Below are 24,938 nucleotides of genomic sequence, written 5' to 3'. Positions count from 1 at the left end.
CCGCGCCTCGCACCCTTCCCTCTCTTCCCCGCCTCAGGCCGCCTTCCGCGAGCCCCGGCTCCCGACGGACAATGTCCCACCAGCGCGTGAGGCGCGGCGGCTCCCCGACCCCCGCTACCTCCCTGGCGGGGGGAGGCGGCGCGGCGGCGGCGGGCGGCGGAGCAGCGGGAGCGAGCAGCCGCCTCCAGCCCATGCGGGCCACGGTGCCCTTCCAGCTCAAGCAGCAGCAGCAGCAACAACATGGCAGCCCCACGAGGAGCGGTGGCGGCCCGGGAGCGGGGCTCCCACGCGCGGCGCCCCCCGGCAGCGGCGGGCGCGGCGGCCCCGCCACGGCCCCGCCGGGGGGAGCGGGGAGCGGCGGCGGCGCCGCCTCTTCGCGGGGCAGCCCCACGCGTGGCCATGGCGGGGCGCGGGGCAGCCCCCCGCGGCACCACCACCTGCCGCCGCCGCCCCCGCCGCCACCACCGGGCAGCGGGCCCTCGCCCTGCTCCTCGCCGGTGCCTCCGCTGCCGGAGGGCAGGGTCCGGCACCACCACCGGCGGCAGTCGCCGGAGCCGGGCAAGAGCTCCCCAGAGAGGAAGAGTCCCAGCTCCCCCGTCTGCAAAGGTGAGCGACGGGGGGTCCGGGCCAGCGGCAAAGGGCACGTCCCGGGCCGGGCGCGGGGTGCAGGGCTGGGGCCGGCGGTGCCTTCGAGCGTGCCGTGCCCCGGGGCAGAGGTAGGGATAGGGCTGTGCCCGGGCTGGTGCTCGCCCTGCCCCTTCTCTGGCCGGCGGCAGGGCTTGCCGGGTGTGCGTGCGTGGAAGGACTCGTTGCTTTTGTTGCTGCTCGGTTGCGCCCTGGCTTTCAGAAGAGGAATAGAGAGCCAAGCGTGCCATGTGGGGGTTGTGACCGCTTCTGTAGTACCGCGAGTACTGCCTCGGGTTCAGGAGGGTAGATGTACTTAAGGTGCTTGGGCACAAACTTAAGGTGAATTTGATGTTTGGGGGCTGTTGTGAAGCCTTCATATTTACCATTTCTGCACACCTCGTGCCAGATGGTGTATGTGGTTGTTACCCAAACAGTGCCCCTAAGCTTGTAATTAAAGAACTAACTAGCGCTGTAGGCATGGTATATAGGTGTAGAACAAAAGTATTCAATGTCTCTCTTAGTAGTTGCTTTCAACATGAAACCTGCAGAAGGACGTGTGTACTTGAGAGTGATGACAAGCTTTTGCTACAGTGATGATAGAAAATAGTGTGGCGATAGCATACGTGTTGCAACAAACTCCATTTTAACTTCTTGAATAATTAAATCTTACTGGGAACGCTTGAATATAAGTAATACATGGCATCAGGCTGAGGATAATAGAGGCTGACATATGTAAGTCCTTTTTATTTTAGGGTTAAAAGTTTGCTCACAAATGCATCAGTGAGGTTTTGTGTTCATGTCCTCAAATATGTTACTTTTAAGATACCAAAGCTTGCAGCTACTCATTTCCATGAATTTGCCTGTGGTAATCTAAAGAGTAAAACTGACTAATATCCAGAAGAGTACGTGTGGAAATCTAGGACTAGCCCTCCCTTTAACACTTCTGCTTCTCCTAATACTCTCCCCCCCCCCCCCCCCAAAATAATGATTGTGACCAGACTGCCACGTTGGGTTTTTTCTTTTTTCCTGTCCTGGCTTTTGGGGAGTGGTACTGCCAAGTGAGACAATCATAACCAGTTGGTACAAGACAACTGTGTGCCTCCTAGTCTGCTAGTGTAAGAGAGGACTGATAAGGTTCTGAGTTAGATTTTCCACTTTCCAGATAAGAGTAATGAGGGTTTTATTAAGGCTGTATTATATTAAAGGCTTTGGATCGAGGAATGTGTGTATTCTTCATTTGAGATTCTTGTTAATCAGTAACCTGAAAGACTTTATCCATATCACAAAATCCTGTCTTTTTCCTGTGAACTTCATGAAACTCTTGCTTAAGATGCAATCTGCTGGGCTGGAGAATGAGGAAGAGTGTGGTTAGCCTTGAGGTCCAGGTTCAAAAACTGTTTGTAAAGGCATGTGTCAGACCACTTAGGGTGGAAGATTTGCATTGTTTTTTAGTCACTGTGGAGAAGCCTGTTGAAACCATGCTGGCCTCTCTACTGCTTTAAAGAATTAACATGTATAAGGAAAGAAGTCATTTGATCACTCTACTGTGTTAAGGTAACTCCACTAGCTTTTTACAAGATGTGTGAAAACAGAAGACTGGTGTCCATTTAATTGCTTCCACATGTTCCAGTTCCTGAGCAGTACTTGTACTGGCCCCAAATGCAAGCTAAACCTCTTTCCTATTGCTTAACGTTTGTATTGTGTAGTCCAGTGCTTGATAGAGGCTGAGTTAACTTCAGGTTTTTTCCTCATCTAAATGAGTAAACAGTGTTAGCTGAGAACATGGAGGTGGAACTTTTTTTATCAATGAGGCAATGGTTGTGCAGACACACAGGACACTTGAGGGTATTGGTGAGAATCTGCTGCAGAATAACTTGGGTTTTTCTGTTTCTTGCTTTCAGTTAATGATGGCTTTTGTTCATTCCTACAGCTGCAGGCATATTTCTTTAGATAAAAATGAACCTTGAGGTTAGACAAATGATAGCTTTTTCTGAGCTTAGATACTGGTTGTATCTAAGTTTAAGTTGTATCTAAATATAAGTTGTATACTTCAGACTCAGTTTCATATTTTTCAGATTTTCTTTCCTGGGAAACAGTTGAATAGTTTTGAATTTAGTTTTCATAAATCTGCTTTACACTTGAGAACCCTAACTTGTGACTTTACAAATGTGACTTCTGTGGGTTTTGGGTGTGGTCCTTGTTTTCTGATCTGAATTGCAATTAAATGTTGGAAGTACTCAGCTGAATTTTCTGTTGATTATGGGATAATTACAAATGGAAGATTCTGTCATACAATTTCTAATTTTCCATGCTTTTCTTGCCACTTCTCTCTCTCCTAAATATGACCAGAAACCTAGATCTTGCTGCTACCTGTTTTTCATCTTTTACTTTGCCTTTCTGCAGTCTCTAGCACTTCTTTCCCAGAATTCAGCTTCCAATTGCCTGTTAATGTGTTCTGCCCTTCCCATCACTGGTGAGGCCTCATTTCTACACTGCAATGTCTGTCCTGCAATCTCCAGTTTTGGTTCAGTTTTCCCATATGCCTCTTCAGCTGTCTGCAAGCCTCCCATTAGAGGCCATTGTTTTGACCTACTAGTACACTGCTGTCACATGAGCTAGAGCTTACACATTTCTCTATCTTCGTTGGGTTTGCCTTGGTTTATTCACTGAGTAAAGATCTAATGGGATCTTGTTATTTGTGTCCTTATATGAAACACGTCTTAGAGGAGTTGAGTTGCTCAGCTGCAAGAATGTTACAGTGTACCCGGCTGAGTAAACAAGAAGGTCAAGACCAGAGCCATAGCAGTTGTTTACTTTCAGGTGCCTTGAGGTAGTGAGAGAGTTCTTTGCTGGGTGCAGCAAAGAACTGGTATATTCCAGTTGACTGTATTGGACATCTCAACTCAGTCTGAAAATTAAGGAGAAAAATTGGTTAATTTTATTTGGAGGAAAACTTAATTGTTTTGTCTATGGAAGGATAATATTAAAGCCTACTTGTGTAGCTGCAGACCTGTCAATCATAATGACCAAGGTTTTGCAGTAGTTTTGAAAGATATTACTGTAGGATAAGAAGATATTACTGTAGGATAAGAGAGAAGACTTTGTGTACCATTACATTCCTGCTCTGCTTACCTAAGCTGTTTGACAAATGGCAGGACTAAAGAAAGTGAATTCATTTTTGCAGCATCATACTGTACATTTCTTGTGGCAAGCACTTTAGGGAAGTACACTTATTGGGATTAAAAATATTTTCATTTCTTAGCGTTAAGTAGCTTGAACATCTTGGGCTTTCTGAGGTTTGGTTTTGTAAAACACCACTAATTCTGTTATTTTTCTACAGTGGAACAATTTTGAATTACTAGTGAATAGCTCTCTTTAAATTTATGCGAGGATGAGAGGCAAGATTATCTTCTGAAGGGAGATAACACCACAGTTGGGTGGTGTGTCTGTTCTTAGTGCACTGAGTCTGTTCAGTTCTTTTAACGAAACATGAAAAGCAGGTGAAGCCCCAGAGATCAGTTGCAGTTCTGGAAAAGATGACTGCCAGCTGTGTATGGGAGAGATCCCATCAATGTCCTTTCTGGGGAAAACCCTGACCAAAACAGAACAAAAAGGTCAGCTGTATGCCTCATTGCCAGAGGAGCTAGTTGGGTCTCACCTCTTCTCCCTACTTTGGGTAGTCCACTTGTATAAAAAAAGCCTCAAGTGGAACTGTCAGGGAATTTTGTGAGTTCAGTGGCATCCTGGGCTTTTCTGCCGCTTGTTTTCTCACAGTATGTGTTAGACTATGTTTCTTTCATACCTTTCAGTTAGTTATTGGTAAACATCTATATTTGTTCAGTTTTGCTCTTCAGTCCCACTGTTACAGTACCTGAACTTATGCTGACTTTGGAGGTGCCTTTACTCTGCAGGAGGGGATGTGTATGATACCAGGTCACCTGTAGCAACTTCTGTTGGTCACCTGTACAGCAGTGACTGGGGAAGACGTGGCAGCTTGCTTGTTTTCTCCCCACATGATGGACTTCATTGATCTGTGCTCTGTATGTTCGCCTTGGTTTTGTTCTATTAATTTGCTTTGCTTGAGACTGGATTGCAGAAAGATTTTAATTTCTAAATAAATCTATACTAGTGGTGGATGGATAGGAGGGTTGATATTTATCACAAATACTGGTTTAGAGAGATAATCAGGCCAATTAAAAGAGATCTAATATTTAAGAAGCGTCTATTTGATGAAACAGCTCCATTGTTTTTCATCAGCCACAGCTGTTGTAACTGTTATCTCTATGGAGGCAGATCTCTTGTTATGTAGGTCACATCAAGGAAAAATAGCAGCTGAACACTTGCTTCAAGTATTGTAGGGGAAAGTGCAATGAAAACATTGTATATGTTCCCATTGAAATGTTTTGAAACAGTAAGAATTATGTAGTAGACTTTGAATTTGTATAAAGACAGGTTACGAAGGTGGAAAAGTAAAAACACATCCAAACATCATTCCCCCATCTAAATATAAATAATTTGAAAACAGAATTTCTTAAATGGGCTTTTAAATCAGAGGAAAAGAGAGTATTTACAGGCTTTGTGCCTTGAAATGAGCGGCTTCTCTTGAACTTAAATAGTAAACAGGCTCTTCAGTTCTCATTCTCTCTGTTTGTTCAGCAAAACAGTCTTCCAGTTGCTTTTTGTTTTGCTTGTGGCAGGGAGGAGAGAGTAATAGACTCTACTTCTCCAGTTTTGAAGCTGTCTGCTGCAGTGGCTTTTGCAGATGATGTGGCTGACTACGTACACTTCCTGATTTATAATTTTTTTCACATCCTTTCTGTTTCCCCTTGGTAAGAAGAGAGAAGCTTCTTGAAGAGGAAGAATAATAACTGAGAAGAAAAACAAACAGGGGGGATAGGGCAGCTAATTCTAAGACAAATAGCATATTTGATTTAACTTTGGAAGCCAGTGTAATTTTTAAGGAATGGCATGTTGTGTTAGCATGCCACATTGTCCTATAGTACACACAAAGGGAATAGTTTTGAAGTCATGTGATACAAACAGACCCTTCAGTGTGCTGCGTGGTGGTAGTAGTAGTCAGAGAATTTCTTTGATACAAGAGTCTTAAGTGCAAACTCCAAAACATGTTTGCTGCTACAGCCTGAGAGCAAATCTGCTATGAGCTCAGTAGTAAGGTTGTATCATTGTTGGTACTTGTAGAAATAATAAAGGAGATAAGGTTTCCTGACTGCTTTATGTGAGTGTGGCTGATTATAGTGGCAGTAATTGTTTCCTTATAGTTGAATTGAAATATTTCCCACATTTTTAGTGTGTACATTTCTAATAAATTTGAATGAGTCTATTTAGTGTAGAATGTCACTAGACTTAGGTTCTGTCCACTCCACTGAAATCTATACCTAACAGGTTTTATTGGTATTTCTCATATGTATTTTTAGTAGATTGCAACAGCTTAGAAATTGAATTTTGGACTTCTGGTGTCAGTGGTTTTATTTTCTGACTAGCACTCAGACACTAATCAGGCACTATTTTCTTTGCCTGTAAATGAGTTTATGTATAATACAAATACTTTTAGTGCAGAATAAATGCTAAGGCACAGAGAGAGAGGACAGATGACTGAGTTTTTCTAGTGCCCTTTTATAAAGCTTCCATCTGATTTCTGAATCATGCTTGCTGTGTTGTAGCCATGTATTTAGGACTTCCTATTAATTATAGGTAAGATTAATGCACAGTTATTTCATATATATAATTGAAATTCTTTTTGTGAGGAGTGGATGTGAGTAAGCTTAGCTCATTGTGATCTCAGGATTTGCATTTTTCATCTCAAAATGTGTGAATACATATGTATATCTAAACTGTGCTTCACTGCTTATCAATCTCTTAAATTTACCAACCTCAGTTGCTGTTTTGAGGAAACTTTCTTCAGTGTTTATTCTTCATAGCTTGTGGTGTAGTCTTTTACTGACACTTTACTTAAGACATCGACAGATGAGATAGATACAAATTTTTATTTTTAACAGTAGTCTTCCTTCTCATATTAGTTCCAATAGTTGTTGTATTTCACCTTTTGTAGTAAGGATTCCTCTTAGTATCAAAATTGTTCTGAAATAGGATGCCAGTATATACACTACAGATAAGGTGTTGCAGAAGATACAGCACCAGGCAAATATGAATGTAGTTACCAAGTAGTATGTAAAGGGAGGAGATGTCTCAATTAGCTTGTAAAATGTAAATCATTACCGTATCAAAGTTGACTTCTGAATCTAAGGGTTATGCGATATGTCGTGTGCTGGATGATTAAAACATGCAGGTTTATAGTGTCCCTTGAAATAAAGTAGGTGAAGGACTAGTGGGAAGAACTGTAAGCTCAGCATTAAACTGAAAAAGTTCAACCCAGTTTTTCTTCATTAACCTTTATTTATGTGTAAACATAGCTATTTTTATCTCTTCTGCACCTTTATCGTTTAAGAGACAAATGACTGTTAAAGGAGTAAATAATGTTGCGTGAACACTAATGCAATATTTGTGACATAAGGATGTTTTTAAGGAAACCATGAAAACAGACTTCAAGCTTATTCAAACAGAATAGAGCCTGGAAAAGCAAACTTAATTTCCATATTAGAAGTATCTTGTTGTGTACGTATAGCATAGTTCCAATTTGATATGATTTCTTGTAGACTATTTAAATGGATAAGCTCTCTCTCGATTTCTTTGTAATCAAATGTTCTTGCTCTAACAGACAAATCAAGACCACCTTCATCAAGCCCTTCCAGTATCGTTCGCCGCACCTCTTCACTGGATACGCTCGCTGCTCCATACCTCGCTGGACAGTGGCCTCGGGATAATCACGGGCAAGCTGCTCCCTGTATGAGAGACAAAGCCACACAGGTAGGACAGAGTTTTTTTCCTTTGGAGCATTTAAGTGTGAAGACAGGATTTAAATGTAAGAAGCTTTTCCCTTGAAAACATTCACTTTAGCTTTCTTGCTCACAAGTTCCTATTCACTTTCAAATTGCAGGAATCCTACGTTTACCATTGCATGTGTGAATTATTTGCATTCTTTAAGTAAAGGCTGAGAACTGTGGTATCTTTTAGGTGTACCACTTCCTTCTTGCCTCAGGAAAACAGTACTGCATTGTGCATCTGTGTTCTTTATTGTTCTTACAGGGTGCAGTACACTAGATAGCACTGGAATTAAGTACTGTTTACTTTAGATTTATACACAGAACTTAGTGAGGTATCCTTATATGTATGTCTGTCTCCAGCTCTTTATCCTCTGTTTGTAAAAGCCCCATAATGCTCACCTGGGTTTTGTGCACCAAGTATAGAATTATATGCATTGAAGAGCTGCCTCTTTGGTGAGTGGTGTTGAAATCTATCTCAAATGGAAAGTGTTCAAAAAACACATGATTTGCCAATAAACATCACCTGCTTAACCAAATTCCACAAGCTCTAAAGGTTCAGTCTTGTGCCACCCGTAAAAATGGAACCAACAAACAATTGAATGAAATCCCTATTCCTGGAACATGGTTTCAACAAGAAGGCTCCAGTAATTCCAAAGAACATAAGCAGAATGCAGTTGAAAGAGGACCTCATAGCATCCTTGTGTTTGAACCTCTGTTAGGTTTGGTAACAGTAGAAAAAATGTCCATATAGTTTTCAGTGTTTAAGTGTTGGGTGTTGAGCAGATGAGATCTGCAGTGTTACTGTGGGGCCTTTTTGAGATCCACAGCCTTTTGTGGGAAGGATTGCAATTCAAAGAGCAGATAGTGGAGAAGGAAGGTGTTTTGTAGGGAAATATGTTCATGTGGATAAGGTGGAATTAGGAGCTGGTGAAGAAGAAAGAACTTGAGGAACAGGTTTTTTAGAAAAATAGAAGACAGGATGAAAAAAGTAAGCAAATTGAAGTAAGAGGAGGAGAATGAAGAAAGGTATGTGATTTAAGATACGAGTGGCTGTTCGTGCCTAGCTGTTAAAAGGCATCATTAAATGGCAGAGCTAAACCCGTATGGGTGTCCTAACAATTTATTTTCTTATTTGATTCCTTAGAATAATACTTTTTACAAAATAATTTTACTTCTGTACTGTTGTCAAAGTGATTGCTATGTTCAGTTGATCTCATTCAGATTAGTTTTGATATATTCTGAATCATGGTTGGGCTTTTATTATCTGTATTTGCCAGATATTGTCCTTTTTGGCTTGCGTTTTGCTTTTGGCTTTTTTTTTCCAATTCTGACACATCTAACTGCTGTGGTAGTGGGGCTTTTGTAGAGGAAATGTATTTGAAAGGTTAATGGGAAGACTGTAAAGGGCATTAGATATTTCTGCAGAATGAGTACATTTAGTGGTGATTTATCGTAGTGTATTTCTGAGAGAACTAGAATTATCTGTTTGCACTTCCTGATTTGCAATTTATCAAACCAGTAGAAAGTTTAGGGCTACAGACATATATCTCTGTGTCCAAAGCTGATGTTGATACGACACTGATGAGGTATTACTGTTTTTAATCTTTTTGAGAGCAGCCAGTGGAGCTAGGGACAAGTTTAAAATGCGACTTAAAATGGTTAGTTTCCCAAGATAATACAAGATGCCCATTTGTACTGCTCACCTTTTCTGAAAATGTCGTATTTGGATAAAGTTTCACTGGTGAGATACTCTGGTTCCAGTGTGTGTAACTTCAGATTTCACAAAGTCTGACAAGAAATGAATGTGTTCTGATTCTGAGAACAGGAATTTATATGGCGATGTTATAAAAGGCTTTCAAGTTGAGTAAGCTGGGTATCCTAGTTGTGTAGAGTTATGGCACAGGGAGTAGAGTCATTGAGGAAGCAGACTGGGAAGAGATGGCATTTAGTGGCACTTTGCAGCTTGCAGGCCTTTCTAGAGATGCCCATGGGCATGGCTGAGAGCTGAGTAAGGGACCGCAGGTCATGCAGAGACTGTCTGTCAGACTCCTCCTGCAACTGAGCATTTTGATGAAACCTGTCTATAAAACTAGACTGAATTGTGTACCTGAAGAATAGTTGTTGGCTGATGAATAGGTGTATTATTGAGCATCCAAGGGTCTGGCTAGAATTCATACCTGCACTTGCTAAGTACTCATGAAACAGGTATTAATAATCTTGTCTTTTTTGCTTGGAATGAAACATGTTTGTCTTAGCAGTTAAAAAGAGACAATTACTTTGTATTTTTTTAATTCTTAAATAGTTCATTTTGACTGGAAAATTTTTGCCTCTTAAGACTTTTTTTTTCTGAGATGTTCTACTGTCTGTAATAAATTCAGCCTTAAACAAATTTCCTTGTAATTCTAGAAAGTGGGGAGGATGTTGTTCATGGTAACAACTAATAAGCAACTAGTAGTACTTCAAGAAACCAAAGAAATATAAATCCCACTTTGCCCATTGGTTATTTGGTCTATTTCTTGATAATAAATATAATAATCAAAATTTGGGGAATAAATAGGAGAAGACTTGCTAAAATAGTATTGCATTTCTGTTTTGATGTACAGGTTTCCTATAGTTGAATCTGAAAAGATTTCTAACTATTTGTTTTGAGGATGAGCATCAAAGCAACTTTAATGCTTTAAAATTAATCGGATATTAATTTATTAAATAATTCTTGAATCTTGAGTCAAAGTCTTGAATATAAATTAAAGGCAGAGACTAATTATTGTGTTAATTATTCTCCTGTAGGCAAGTGTAATGGTTGTGCTGAGTTGGGAAGCTAGAATTAGTAGCTAAAGCTACTAATTCCACGAGTTAGAGAATAGGATGATACTCCTGACTAACATTTGAGAATTGATTAGAGAAAGATTGGTACTTGGGAATAGGGGTTATCAATTATTCTATTTTATTATAAAGATCAGTGAGTGCTTTTCTAGAAAAACAGATTGTAATGGGTTCTGATTCTGCTATGAAACAGGAATTTCAAAGCAACCCTATTAACTTTATTATTCAGATTTGTCCTAGTTAGTTTTTGATTTGGAATGATGAAGATTAAAAAGTACTGATAATGGAGGTTTCATTTCTATGAAACGTGTCTGTAACTGAACCTGCTGGAGTTGGAACCTGTATATTTGGAGTTAAGGCTCCATATTCCCTGCAAAATAGGGATTAATACCACAAAAGACTTGAGTTGCTGATACAAGTGCAGCTGAGCTAGGAAAGGTCAGCATGTGGCTTCTGCAAGCTGTTAGTCTCAGGTGTAAGAACAACCATGGCACACTGTAGATGTGAAGACTTTGAAGCAATCCAAGTTGTCTATAGGAAAAAGTGAGATATCCAGAAAATGAGGTTAGCTAGATCACCACTGTGTGCTAAGAGCTGCTTGGTGGCAAGAGTCAATTTCAAGGAATTTGCTGTCTCTTTCAGTGTGTAAAATACTTCCAGAAATTCTTCCCCTTGCTTCATTAGGTTCTTCCCCTTACTTCCTGTGACTGCTCAGAGATTCCTGATAGATGCTCCTGTCTGTCTTCTTAGAGCCCTTACAGTTCACTGTGTTTGAAGACATTCCCTAAGATGGCTAGGTGGGAATGCAAACTGCCCATAAAGCAGGCAGTATTATCACAGGCTTGCCTGTGCATTTTCTTACATGAGATACAGTGTGTCTTAGTGATACTTTGCATTTCTCAAAACTCCTTCACCACAATATGTTTGTGAGGTTTTTTTATTAAACACTAATGGCTCTGTTGGCTCAGTGAAACCAGCTTAGTATTACCTGTGTTGCTTTCTGCTTGGCCTGGAGCAACTGTGAACCTGGAACCCTTTGAGGCATTAATAAATTTATTCCCTGCTTTGCAATAGCTCTAGTGGTGCTTGTATGCCTTGCTTTCCTTTTTTCATTCTTGAGAGCAAGAACGTGATTTTGAAGCTGTGCTGGTGCAGGCTTTCACAGCATTTACACCAAGCCACCCTTGCTAATGCTTCAGAAATAACAAGGTCAGCATCTGTGCAGGAAATGAAATACACCATCTCCCTCCAGTTCAGCACCCTCACAGTGGTTCTTCAGAGCTCTGTAGCAGCCTGTGGTACATCTGGCTGTGAGTACTGCCTTATGCTCAGTCATTTGGAAGGGGAACTAGCACATCCCTGTATTACACTAGGTCTGAAAGTTTGGGGTTTTTTTATTTATATAGTTTCACTCTGTTTTTTTCATACTTTACCTGTGAGAAAGGCTTCTAGTTGGTTACTGTTCACTTTCAGTTCTGAATCTAGCAGATCTTAAATGTTCTCTTTTCTAATTTGTCTCAAAATATATTGCCAGAAAGTAGCAATTACCTTTCTTAATTAGTCCTGTAATCTTCTTCCTACAGACAGAAAGTGCCTGGGCTGAAGAATATTTAGAAAAGAAGAGAAGCTCACACAAACGTTCATCATCATGGGGCAGCAATGAACAGCTCAAGGAGGTCAGAAATTACTTGAGAACTTTAGATTAAATGTGGTTTTTTGGTATGTGCTGTTATCATGATGCTTCAGGAAGGCAGGAGTATTTTACTACTTTCTTTAATTTTACAGATGGTGGACTTGGTAAAAAATATGAAATTGCTTTTCATTTGCTATTGATTTAATATAAAAATGCATGTCAATTAATATTTTCAATCTGAATGTGTGGGAAAGAAAATGTTAAATGTGAGTGACATTCTTTTATCAAAGAGGGAAATAACAGCAGTGACCTCACTACTTTCAAATTTTATGTATTTCAAGTTCTTGCACTAAACCTCTAGAGGTATCTTCTGAGTGTTGGCTGAACTGCTAGTTAGCATACTAGGTTTGCAAGAACTTGAGTATACTCTAGTGCTGGCAGTAATTATGAATGTTATGGTAGTAAATAATTTTAGCTAAGTGATAGAATAAATGGGTGAAATTACCTGAATACACCTGTTGAAATCTGACGTGAATTTTTCCTTTGTTAGATTGCAAAATTGCGTCAACAGCTGCAGAGAAGCAAACACAGCAGCAGGCATCATCGGGACAAGGAAAGGCAGTCTCCTTTTCATGGCAACCATGCAGCCATTAACCACAGTCAGGTGAGGCTGAGTGCTTTTTGCCTGTATTGGGTAGCTAATACTACTTTCAGGTCCTTTCAAGGTTGTCATTTGTCTTAGAGGGAACTTAGAAATACCACAGACTCCTAAATATGTTGTAGCTATAGGTGAGTTCTATGAAATAGAGCTCTTTCTTTTGGCTGCTTGTGTGGATGGGGACCCAGGTCTTTTTGTTACTTGAGTGAGCTGGCTTTGAACTCCCACTATCAAATAATTTCAGGTAGTTAAATGTGTCCTTGAAGCAAGGTTTTTAAAGTGCATTCTGCAGGGTCCACAAAAGGATGACAGATAAGTTAAATCTAAAGCTACAGACCATCTTCTTCATTACACGTTGCTGGGATAGTTATGGCTTTGCACATAGAGTATGGCATGGAACAAACTGCTGGTAAAACTGTGTACTCAAATAAAAAGTAGCTTTTCTGAGCACATTTTGTTGTCTTGCCAAACACTCATCTAATACTATGATGAGATTTAGCTTACCTGACAAAAGGCTACTCTGAGATAATTTAAGTGTTTACACACTTCATAACATCATTCAGCCTTTTTAAGAGGTTGCCTTTTTTTTTTCCATTTATCATGCCTTGAGACATAAAGTAATAATTCCTTCTACAAAAATTGTGATGGTTAGGCCACCACACGTTCTGTGTGCAGTTTCAGTTTTATTTCAAGGCTTCTAATGAGGTCAGGTTGACAGAGGTGTAATATTTTTAGCTCAATTGATAGCAGGTGTAAAAAAATTACAGGCTTTCAAAAACACAGATCATTTTTCAAGCGTGTTTTTTCTTGAGTAACTTTAAGAAAACCAATAGAAAAGTTTGGTGATTTTTTTTTATTTCCAGAAAGTTTTTTTCTCTCCCTTCTGATATCTCATGACTGTACATTTGATACACGCAATTTTTTTTAACAGTTACAAAAAGAACAAATCCCTCACAATAGCCTTGGCAAGGCAATGTAGTTGAAAGTAACTAGGAAACTGTCAGTGCTGTGAATTGAGAAAGTAGCTCAGCTGTGAAACTTCTCTGAAAATCTAATTACATTCCCAATTACTCCTGAAATGCCATTAATTGTTCCAACAAATATCATAATCTGACAACACTTAATAAAAATTCTCATTTCTGTCATTCCGTCCTTCTGGAAATAATTTAGGTCAGGTTCTTTCATTCTTTCTTTCAAAGTCAGGTGGTGTCTGAGTAAATGTGTTCTACTTCAAGAATGAAAATAAGAAAATAGAGTGTTTTGAATTTCTTCTACTCTGTTGTTCTTAATTCCTACTTTGTATAAGTCATGAGCACCTTTTGTCTCAGACACTAACTTCTTATCCCTGCTGTAGGACATTTAGTTAGCAGTCATGACTTTTCAGGATTTGTGTGCCTCTTGAATTCAGTTTGTTGGTAGTTTGAATTCTCTGCTACTGGAAATAGGATTTTTTTTTTTTTAGAGTTACATTTTTTGACATAGCAATTTAGGAATTACTGAAGTGTGGGAGCAGTGTACTGTGCTGCTGATTTTACTGACTGCTCAAGTCAGAACAGTCCAAAATTACTGAACAAAGAAAGACAACCACCCCAATCCCTTTCTAGGGGTCTCTGAGAAAGTTCATGAAAATCAACATACAAAATGTGTCAAACTTTAGGTTAAAAAAAAGGAAATGAAACAAAAGACAGATCAGCATACTTGATTAAGGGTTTTTTTCTGAATTTGTAGAACTTGAGGACATTTTCAACCAAAATGTATCTGAAGAACTTTTGATGTAGGCCCTTTAGTTCACTGGAAAATTGCATGCATTTTAATAGGCTTGCTTGGCATTCTACAAACCTGTGGGTTTCTGAATTGTAAGGTATTGCCACTTAAGCACAGATGATCTTACTGAGTTTTAATTTCAAAAATGAACAACAATGCTGCTATTCTGAAAAATACCTCCCCAAATTATGTATATAACTTTTTAAACATAATAGTTTTATTATTTTGTTTCTGGTATGGATGACTCTATGTTCTGCCAAATCTTATCGTATGTGAATAAAATATTGTGCAATGGATAATTAGTTTTTAGGCTTGTGAAACAAACTATAAAATATAAATTGAAGCAAAGCAGCTTTTCCAGGACTGTGTTACAAAACAAAACATTGTTTTTCTTGGTGAATTTTGTGCCAGCTGTGTCAAGCTACTTGCGAAGGGAAGAAGTTAAAGAAGGATTCAAGAGTAAGTGAAGCGTTTAGATTAATGGCATTTAGCAGCTGTTTTTTAACTCAGTAAAAATCTGTAACTGTAGTCATCAAGGGCAAAGTTCCTGTGTTTTTTCATTCTTTTTTTGAGAACTGCTAAAGTAGAATTTCTGGCAGCAGCTCTGTTCCTTCAGGATTTGTGGGAAGGACTGTGTGGAAAGCAGAATTTAGTAATTAGAATATTTAGAATTTTTTTTTTTTCGCATTCCTAGCTTGAAGGAAACTTATGTGTTTGTTGACTCTAAAGGGTCATGTAAAGATTTCTGAGCTCAAGGAGTTGGATTTCTGACAAGATGAGAAAAAGTATTAGGAAATTGTGTGAGGAGTTCCTTCACAGAGACCAGGTAAACTCTGTTTAACATTCGGAAAATGGCGTCCTCTTCTAGTTAAAAGAAGAAATTTTAGTGGATTTATTTCCTCTTTCCTTCCCTACTTAAACTTTTCTGCAATTCTTGAATTATAGCAAAATTTTTAGTGGTTCTTGCTAACTAAGCTTCTAATTAGTCGTTTACTTGTGCTTCTTTCTAATATGATTCTTGTGTGAAGAAAGAAATCCACTCAATCTCTATAGAATAAGCTTGTTAGCTGTTCCTGACCCTCTGCTCACAATCAGGAAATAGTTGGGGAGGATCAAGTCCTTGCTGTAACTACGTTTTTTTTCGGAATCAATGATTGGTTTTTTGTTTGTGTGTTTTTCTCATTATGCAGGAAATGTTCCTTTCTGTCTCACTTTAACTGCAAGAGGAGTTTGCAGAAAGGTCATAGCCTACTCAGGTGATCTCAGGATGCTTCTGAGAACATTTTGGGTTAATTGCATGGTACTAAATCTGTGAACAGGAGTCAAAACAATGGGATCTTTTTATATTCTCAGTGTTGGTAGAAGGAAGAAACTAGAATTGAGGCCAGAACTGAAAACAGATGGAAGAATAAATGGATTATTTTTTTCCAACATAATGGTTTTTTCCTCAGTGCACTTGGCTGATATTACATTTTTACTTGGCACTCTGAACCATCAAGGCCCCTGCTCCTTTAATTTTCCTAGCAGCCCTGTGTTCCTAATGTCTGACCAATTGATTGATACTGACATCAAGTGCATGCAGTTCACAGTGTTAGGGGCTTGGGTTTTTTTGGTGTCACTCTTAGCAGCTCACCAGGTGGAACATTTCATTTTTTGAGTAGAATTACAATGATACATTCAACCTAGAGATGGCTTCATGTAAAAGCATCACAAGTCCTGGGATTCTGTTTAAAGCTTTGTTACTTGTGAAAAATTGGAAGAGCTTAGAGGGTGTTTTTTGAAATGCCTGTGAACAATTTAGATTTGTTGTCACCCCTTTTTCCTACCTCGTGAGTGTATGCCATACCCGTAAGTTTCAGAGCTGAAAAGTCTGTGCCAAAGTGTTAGTGTGTGAGCACAGTAATTATCATCCTGTGGTTGACACCTTGCCTTCTTGTGAGCATTCCTGGGTATTCAGATGAGTAGTCCAGAGCTGGTAGCCTATTCCTGCATGTCCGTGCAGACCTCTCTGAAGGCAGTAGTTTTAAAGTTTCTTGTTTTGAGGCTGACTGTTCCACCCATGTCACAATACCTCCTTCCTTTTCCACCCTCTAGCACCCTGGGCTAAGAAATCATCCTCAGTCAGGTACAGAATATTATTTTTCTGGGAAGTGAAACATGCTGTACTGAACTATATTGAACTCTACTGAATCTACTTTGAGCTCTTCAAATAGTATCATGAACCGAAGAATTTTTGTGGTAGGCAATCACATTTAAAGGTGAAGAATTCCCACATTTTGCTAATGGCTGCTGAAATCTTAAAGCATACTTGTGTTCTACTTTTTAACAAGCTCAGTTGTCCTAAGAATGCTTGAACTTGTGCTGATGTATCTGTATTGTAACTGCATATCAACCTGTATTAGTTTACTGGATTGTTGATCCAGGGCCTTGCTTGGAACAGAATTAGCAGGGCTGCTTTCTCAGACTTTTCTGTGCTCTTCTCCAGTATTTTATTTTTTATCTTCAGGCAAGACTTTAGAAACTCTTTACGAGTTGGGCCACTATGAGACTGTTTCATTTTTGTTGACAGAAGCAGAGTGACAAGCATTTTCTGAACAGAAGCTTTTGTAGTTCTTGTGCAAGTCTTTTTTAAGATGTTTGGGGTTTTTTTAATGGCTAACCTAATGTTTCAGGAAAGTAGAACCAATATAATTCATGAGTTCTGCTGCTGTAGAGATTTGTGATTGTGACAAGAAGTCTCCATTATGATCTGTGCTTAAAATGTCTTGCGTGCATTAATTTTTCTGAGGTAGATTTTCTGCCAGACAAGCTTTGTGTGGTTTTTGAGAATGTACACAGGAAATTAAAGTGCTTTGGTGTCCATGTAGTCTCGTTACTAACAGGAAAAATTAAAATAAAACCCCCTCACAAAAATAGACTCTAAAGACCAGATAATGCTGGTCCTTCATTGATTAGAGGAGTTGCTCTCAATCATGGCACACTAGGTCACACAGTCCAGGAATTTTACATGGGAATTCTACTGTGACTTAAGTGTGTTGTGCTGTTCTTTGATTTGAACTAAATGTTTGCAGAAAGTATTACATTACCTGTAGTACACCACTGCTTAATGAGTACGGAATCTTCTAATATTCTGGTAGGTAGACTTTTTTAACAGGGGGGCAGATGCTAATGGAGAGACTGGGAAATAACAAGAAGTTGTGGTGTGCCAAAGGGAGCTCTGGGAAATTTCAGTAATGTGTTTTGTAAGAATTCAGTTTTTGTGCGTCATTTGAAACACTGGATTTTTAAACTGTTAATCTTCCTTCTGAAGCAACTAAGTATTAACATTTGCATTTGGGATTTTATTATTTATGTGTAAGTCTCCCTAAGTTATTCTGCCAATGTTTTATTCTGTCTTAATTCAGTTAATACATTTGTCTTAATTTTTAATATAGTGCAATCTTGCATTTGTGGAATAATTTTCCTTCTGTGTGTGTGATGTTGTTGCAGGTGGTCACAAATTTCCATTAAAATATCATTTTAATGTGGTTACCATCCAACAGTGACTGATTTGACATTGTGGTATAGCTCACTTTAGGAGGAATGTGAATGTATTTTAAAGGCTTCAGAATTACTTCCATTTAAATGTTCACTGTTTCATTTTCACTTGTAAAGCTATGTCAAGCTAGAGGCAGACCATATCAAGGGTGATCTTGAGACTAGGTTATGTAGCTTTCCTGCTAGAAATTGGATTTGAAACAAAATTCAGGATGTTTGCCTTCAGTTCAAGCATCCATTTGAAGACAATCACTATAGTTTTGTGTAAATCCTTGATGCTGAAGTGTGCACGTGTTCTGTTTCAAGCGTCACTTTTGGGTAGAAATAGTAACTTGGTATTGTAAATAAATCTGCATTGTTTTCTTGTTGTCTCTGGTTCTTTAGGCTCACATCCCAAAGAGTGCTCTCGTTCCTGTGATACCTATTACCAAATCAACGGGGTCACGGTTCCGAAACAGTGTAGAAGGATTGAATCAAGAGATTGAGATAATAATTAAGGAGACAGGAGACAAAGAGGAACAACTTGTTGTATGTATCTGCCACCATGTTTGCTCTATATAATAATTTTTGTTTTGCTTTGAGATCATAAACTTTATTTTGCACCATTTTTGAATTAAATTAATTTTAATTATATTTTTATTTATTATTTTCTTTAAGGTCATTTGAAAAGTCTCTTGGAAAGCAAAAGAAATGAAAGAGTTAAAGCTTAAATCTGAACCTTTTCCTCTAAATAAGAAATCTCAGTAATAGAGGGAAAAGCAAAATATCTGTTTTGATAGTTTTTGTAGTAACTTTTTTGCCCATGCTGAAGTATCCCCATCCTAGGTGAACCATAAGTTGCCCATTTTTAATGTTCATTTTATTTTAATGGTTTTTAGAGGTGAATTTAGTAATAAGGTATCAGAAATACAGACTGTGAAGATGATTAAGGAGCTAGAATGTCTTTGATATGAAGAGAAGCTGAGAGAGATGGGAGTGTTCAGCCTTGAGGAGAGACAGCTCCGGAGATCTTATCAATGTGCATAAACATCTCATGTGCAGAAAGGGATGGAGCTGGTCTTTTTTCAGTAGTGCCCAGTGATGGGGAAAGGAGCAGTGGGCATAAATTTCAAAATCTTAGGGTTTTGTTGTTTGTTTGGTTTTTTTTCAAATGTGTGAGGGTGTGTAAAGCCCAGAGCAAGTTGCCCAGAGAAGTTGTGGAATCATTGTCTGTGGAGATATTAAAAACTTGACTGGATAGTGTCCTGGATACACTGTTCTACCTGAGTCTGCTTGAGCAGAGATGTTAAACTTGATAATCTCAAGAGGTTCCTTCCAGCCTCAGGAATTCTGTAATGATGAGAAATCTTAGAAATTGTTGTCCTTAGTTTCTGAACCTGATATTTTAATTTCTTTTGAAGTTGCATGTAGCTAATAAAATTCCCTTCCTCAAATGGTTTTATGAAACCCAAAAAGACCCTCACTGTTACTGGATTTAAAGAAACTGCTATCCAGACAAGAGCAGCTGTCTGATACCTTTAATTTTAACAGCCTCAAGATATTCCAGATGGGCACCGTGCCCCGCCTCCCTTGGTGCAGCGTAGCAGCAGCACTCGCAGCATTGACACCCAAACACCTGGTGGAGCAGACAAGGGCAGCAACAACAGCAGCCGCTCCCAGTCGGTGTCTCCAACCTCCTTTCTTACCATGTGTAATGAAGGCAGTGAGGAAAACCCATGTTCTGCAGATGATCTGCTTGGTGATTCCAGAGATAAAGGTACTGTGTCACTTAAAACTTCAGCAATGCTGAACTTGGCGATGTGCATAACTGCATCAGTAAAAGAGAGGGCTTGTTCCTGCATCCGTGGAGAAATGGCAGAATGTGGGCTTTTTTGTATGTTCTTTTTGTACGTGATCAGGTTTATTCCAAATTGCTCCAAATGCTCCATGTGTGTGCGCACATATTAATTAAAGCTGGCTAGATGTGACTGAGGAATGTGCTTCCCAAAAGTTTTTCTTTTAAATAATTATTTGAGTATTTTAAGCAGGTTGAAGAAGCAAGAATGTACAGTATCAGGTGAAACAGCACAGTAATCTTGTTGCTTGTGTTGGGTATTTTTTATGATCTTGGCCAAAATCTGCAACCTTATAGCATTTCATAGACATACCCATAAAAGTTTAAGTGTTTGGGGTTTATTTAATTATTCTTTTTTCATCTGGAATCTTTTGAGAGATCCTAGGAGAATTTTATAATTCAACATAAACCTGTTCAGTTTTTTAACGAAAATGGCTTCTGCCCATTTCTTTTGGGTAGGTGGTGACAGTACAGAACCATACATTTAGGTTTGCAGTTAAAAACTGAAAATGTCCAGGAATGGTCAGATATTGCAGAGGAGCCTGAATATGTTAGAAGAAGAAACAGAAAGAAGGAAAGAAATTGAGATAAGAAAGCTTATTTACAAATGAAGGCTTTGAAGGCAAATGAAAATGTTTTTGAATTTCATAACATTGGTAATGAAGTGGCTTTAAATTCGGGGGCGGGGGGGCATTTAAAGGTAGCTCTTGTAGTTTTTTATAGTGTGTCACATTTACATAATGAGAAACTCTGTTCCTGCAGAAAATGGGAATAATTCTCCCTTGCCAAAATACGCTACCTCGCCAAAACCCAACAACAGCTACATGTTCAAGCGCGAACCTCCTGAGGGCTGTGAAAAGGTGAAAGTCTTTGAGGAAAACTTGTAAGTTGATTTTTGCTACATAAGAAATAACATCTAAGAATCAGATTAATGATTGCTTTATTGATTTTGTGTCAGATAGAAGTTATTAGTCCAGTTGCTAAAGCCGTGCTAACAACCTGATCTCTGTTTTTTGGTGTAATTATATTTTGGCATATCTGTATATATTTTACTGCTGAAATTTAGTGTTAAAATCTTGAGTGATGTTTTTTAAAAACCAGCATAATTTGAGAGGAGTCTCTTACCTGGCAGATAGTGGGAGAAGAACTCAAATAATCAGATGGGGGAGAGGTAATAACAGGCTGTAACATCAGCTAATGTATGTCACAGCTTGACAGGCACATCCAGTAGTCTAGACTCTGAAAACCATATTCTTTTCAGCTAAATCAATGTGGTTGTGAAACTTCTAGTGACAGAGGAGTGAACTCGACCCTGAGTATTTGATGCTTTGATTATTCTGGAAAAGCCAACTTTTGTGATTTGGGAATATTCTAGGAGGTTATGTTTTATTATTATTTCAGAGTAGTTTTTATACCCTTATGTCACTTGTATACTGGAATCTTAACCTACAGTTACAAATTCATATCTTGTCACATGGAGTATGCAAGGAGTATAGATTGGTTAAATTCCCTTATATGATCTCACGAATGCCATCTAGTAGAAGTGTTAGTTAAAAAGCAAATGAGCTTGGCTGACCTGTGCAAATGGATTTTGAGAGGTCTCTACAGCCTGTCCCATGGCAATGTGGGAAGGGTTACAGTAACTGAAGTTACCTGTCTGTATTATATTGTAAACTATGTGGCTGACAGATAGATAGTTGGTATTCACTGCCTACAGGAACATACTCTATTGCAGTTTGACTCATATTTGCATTTCTTTTTGGAAATCCTCTCTGCATGGCTGTAGGACTGTTCTGCTGTAGAGTGAAATAGGCTTCTGCAGAAGTTTCTACATAGCCATAGCAGTCCTCAGACACTGCAGTCTGATGAAAAAAAGGTCTTTTCACATCTGTTACTTGAATTCCATGTGTATGTGGAATACATGAGTGTTAACTGTTTAAAGCTCAACCTTTGTTTAATGTAATTTCTATTTGAAAATCCTATACAGGATTTTCATTTGGGAAGAAAATTTACAGGTGGGGTTGAATTTTCTGGACACTGGGGAGAATCAGCTAGCATGGAAATGTACTCTATCTTATGAGCAGGATTTCTTTTCACAATAAAGTATCTCTACAAAAATACACTGGAAGATTGGCTTGCTTGGCTCAGTAAAACAAAGACAGAAGTGAGCATGGCTCTTTTACAAACACAAGGAAGGGCGGGAGAGGTTATAGGCTAAAGGACAATGCTGGCAACAACAAAAAGTGAATAAAAGTTTCTGGTGGCTATTTTCAAACAGTAGAGAGAGAATTTAAAGCAGATTTCTATAGTTCTGTCCTGAAGTAGACTTTGGCTACTGTCAGTAGATTTACATTGCAGCGTTAGAACACAGAAGGCATTCCTAAACTATCCATGATTTCCATTCCAGCTCTGTTTTTCTTAAAGCATGTCTTGGGCTGAGTTCTATGCTGAGATGGCAAAAGTGCAAGTCAGAATCTAAATTTGTGTTCCATACTTCCTTCCCAGGTTATAGGTACTTGATCAGGAAAACTCTCAGCATTGAGTTTTAGTAAGATGGGGTCATCTTCTGTGGAGAGTCAGGGCACACTCGTGTGAACATGCAAAGAAGGCAGAAGTATAGAAAAGGGGAACCCCAGATAATTATGAACTCCTTTGAGATATGCAGTATTGGGATCATTGCTATGCCAGCTTCTTTTCACAGGGCTTGCTTGCTGTATGAATAGTGTCCATGTGTGGGGCAAAACTGGTTGGGTTGTGGAAGTTTCTGGAGAACATGATTGAAAATACTTTCTCATATAATGAATGTGCTAATTCATGGAAAGGGTTTGTGATCAAGCATGAAGTTGGTTTGGAAACCAACTTAGGTTTGGAACAGCCTGCCCTAAGAACATGCTGTTAGTTGCAGCACATTTAAACAAGCGGTTTAAACCCATCTTGTCATTTGCTGTGTGCTGTGAGTGTCATTAAGGCATTATTGAGTAGCTGAAATACTTCAAATTGAAACCTCAACTTGTTTCTGATGATGTGTTCAGCAATACATCCCTGCCATTGGCAGAATTTGATTGTTCCATAAAACTATTGTGTGTATTTCATTTCTAGGCCAAAGCCATTGCATGAAATTCCAGCCTTCTATTGCCCTGACAAGAACAAAGTGAATTTCATTCCGAAAAGTGGCTCTGCTTTCTGTCTTGTCAGCATCCTCAAGCCACTTCTTCCCACACAGGATCTCACTCTTAAGGGCACTACACACAGCCTGACTGTCTCTTCCAGCATGACGCCTGGTTTGTTACAGCCCATTTCTATGGCCTCCTTGACTACAAACACAGATCAAGACAGGATCTCTCGTGGAACAAGTACAGTAATACCACAGACGTCTCTGCTCCAGCAGCCAGGATGTATTGAGGAAGCTGAAGAATAATTTAGATTGTCTTGACCTTTTTCTGGGCAACTACTGGGAAAAAAATGGAACCAGTTGACCGGACGTTTCTGATCGCACATACGCATTGTTTTAACGATTCATGGCACTGCCGTAATCAAACTGTTTGTATAATTGACAGCTTGTAGCACATTGAGGAGGATGCAGCAGCTGATATGCTGTTGTACTTTCTGCTTTTGAAGACTCTGGTTCTGTTTCTCTTCTGCTTTTTTTAAACACTGGTGAAAACAAAGACTATGATAATCCTTTCCCATTTAAAGGACCAGTTGTTGTGATGGTGCGTGTCCTCTGACTTTTTTCCCCCCACTAAAACAAGTCTCAAGACCAGCCAGCTGATCCCATTTACCATTGTAATCTGCAGAGGGAGGGGCAATCAGATGGTTTTGCAAGATGTCTTTTGTATGAAAATGTGTATTTTGTAACAAAATTTTGCCTTTCTGGTTTGTAGCAGATGGTGTTTCCTGGTGATGATCCCCCTACCCTTTTTTTTTTTCCTTTGGCAGGGAAAGATTTTTTTTATACTTGGCTGGCTTACAGCTGATGGGACCAAAGGATTGCTGAACTATTGCAGCAGTCTCAAATTATGTGACCTTGCTGGACAGCCTCAGACCTAAACAAAGCAAACCAAGTTAATACGTTTGAAACTTTTAAAACAGAAGAGTATGCAAAAACAGTGTTAGTGTATTGTGTAAATTTTTTTGATATCAAAAATTTTGTGCTTCTGGTAAGTCACATTCTTAAAATTCCTTCCTTCACAGAATTCCTACTAGTGTTGGTTTATTGGCTGGAAAATTGCATTTTAAAGCACTTGCCCTGCTATTGTTCTATTTGTCCATAGAATTTTTGAGCAGATGTAGGGAAAAACATATTATCCTCTTACTCAGTATTCTTTCTTCCAGAAAATACTTGGCTCTTACAGGCTTGCTTAGATCCTTATGAGTCAGCCTGAATCATTAATCACTCTTGGTACAAATTTGCTCTGACGTGACTCATCACTGTATTATAGACCCTGGCCACATAATACTGAAATACCTGTGCATGGTTTCCTCCCTTTTGTCATAGTGGTGTTTGTGTGTCCGTTGAAGGTGATGGTTTGTCAGGCATGATATCTGTTATGCAGAAGTTTGCAGCAGCAGATGTGTTCTCTCTTTTTGACTAGCAGCTTAGGCTGGCATGTAAAACAGGATTTTTTGATACTTGGTTTGTCCTGATAATGTGGCAGTTAATGGTTGCTTTGAAATTACCCTGAAAGGCAAAAATGGGGGGGGGGGGGGGGGGGGGGGAAGGCAGCTGCAAACAGAAATTGTTCTGGAACTTCACTGAGGTTTCTCATGTGTTCCTGGAGTTCATTACCTGGGTTTGAGTTAATACAATTATAGATATGCAGAAAGCTCCAATGACCTGAATATCAGTGTCATAGTCACTTATAAAACAAATTGGTCTTGTACCTCTTTAACAGAGTTAGATTCAGTAATTTCAAAGTAAATGTCATTGTGGACAGTCTCTGGGTCTGAATATTGGTCTGTTACATGCAAGCAGGTCTCACTGGCTTGCATATACACAACTTCCATCGGCATAGTTTCCATGGATCAGTTGTATTCTCAGGTCTCCTCATAATGGCAACTATTTAAAGATGATACTGCAAATATAGCAGTCTTGTTCAGTGCTTAATATGATGAATTTGCTTGCAAACATTTTGATTTAGGGAAAAAAATCCCCGCATA

The 24,938-nt window shown here is 39.2% G+C and overlaps 1 protein-coding gene across 1 annotated transcript; it reads left to right on the top strand.

Moving 5' to 3' along the window:
• Positions 1-71: 71 nt before the first annotated feature.
• On the top strand, positions 72-23,196 carry FAM117B (family with sequence similarity 117 member B; the record flags this gene model as incomplete). The annotated part of the gene is made up of 8 exons (XM_084209167.1): positions 72-606; positions 7,364-7,512; positions 11,936-12,028; positions 12,536-12,649; positions 18,329-18,472; positions 19,475-19,700; positions 20,541-20,661; positions 22,878-23,196. The coding sequence occupies 8 exons, from the start codon at positions 72-74 to the stop codon at positions 23,194-23,196; spliced, it is 1,701 nt and encodes a 566-aa protein (XP_084065293.1).
• Between the last annotated feature and the right edge of the window lie 1,742 nt (positions 23,197-24,938).

This window comes from Fringilla coelebs (assembly GCF_963513975.1).
Source record: "Fringilla coelebs genome assembly, chromosome: 7".
NCBI lineage: Eukaryota > Metazoa > Chordata > Aves > Passeriformes > Fringillidae > Fringilla > Fringilla coelebs.
The sequence above is the reverse complement of the archived record's forward strand: the minus strand, read 5'-3'. Positions and strand labels throughout refer to the sequence as shown.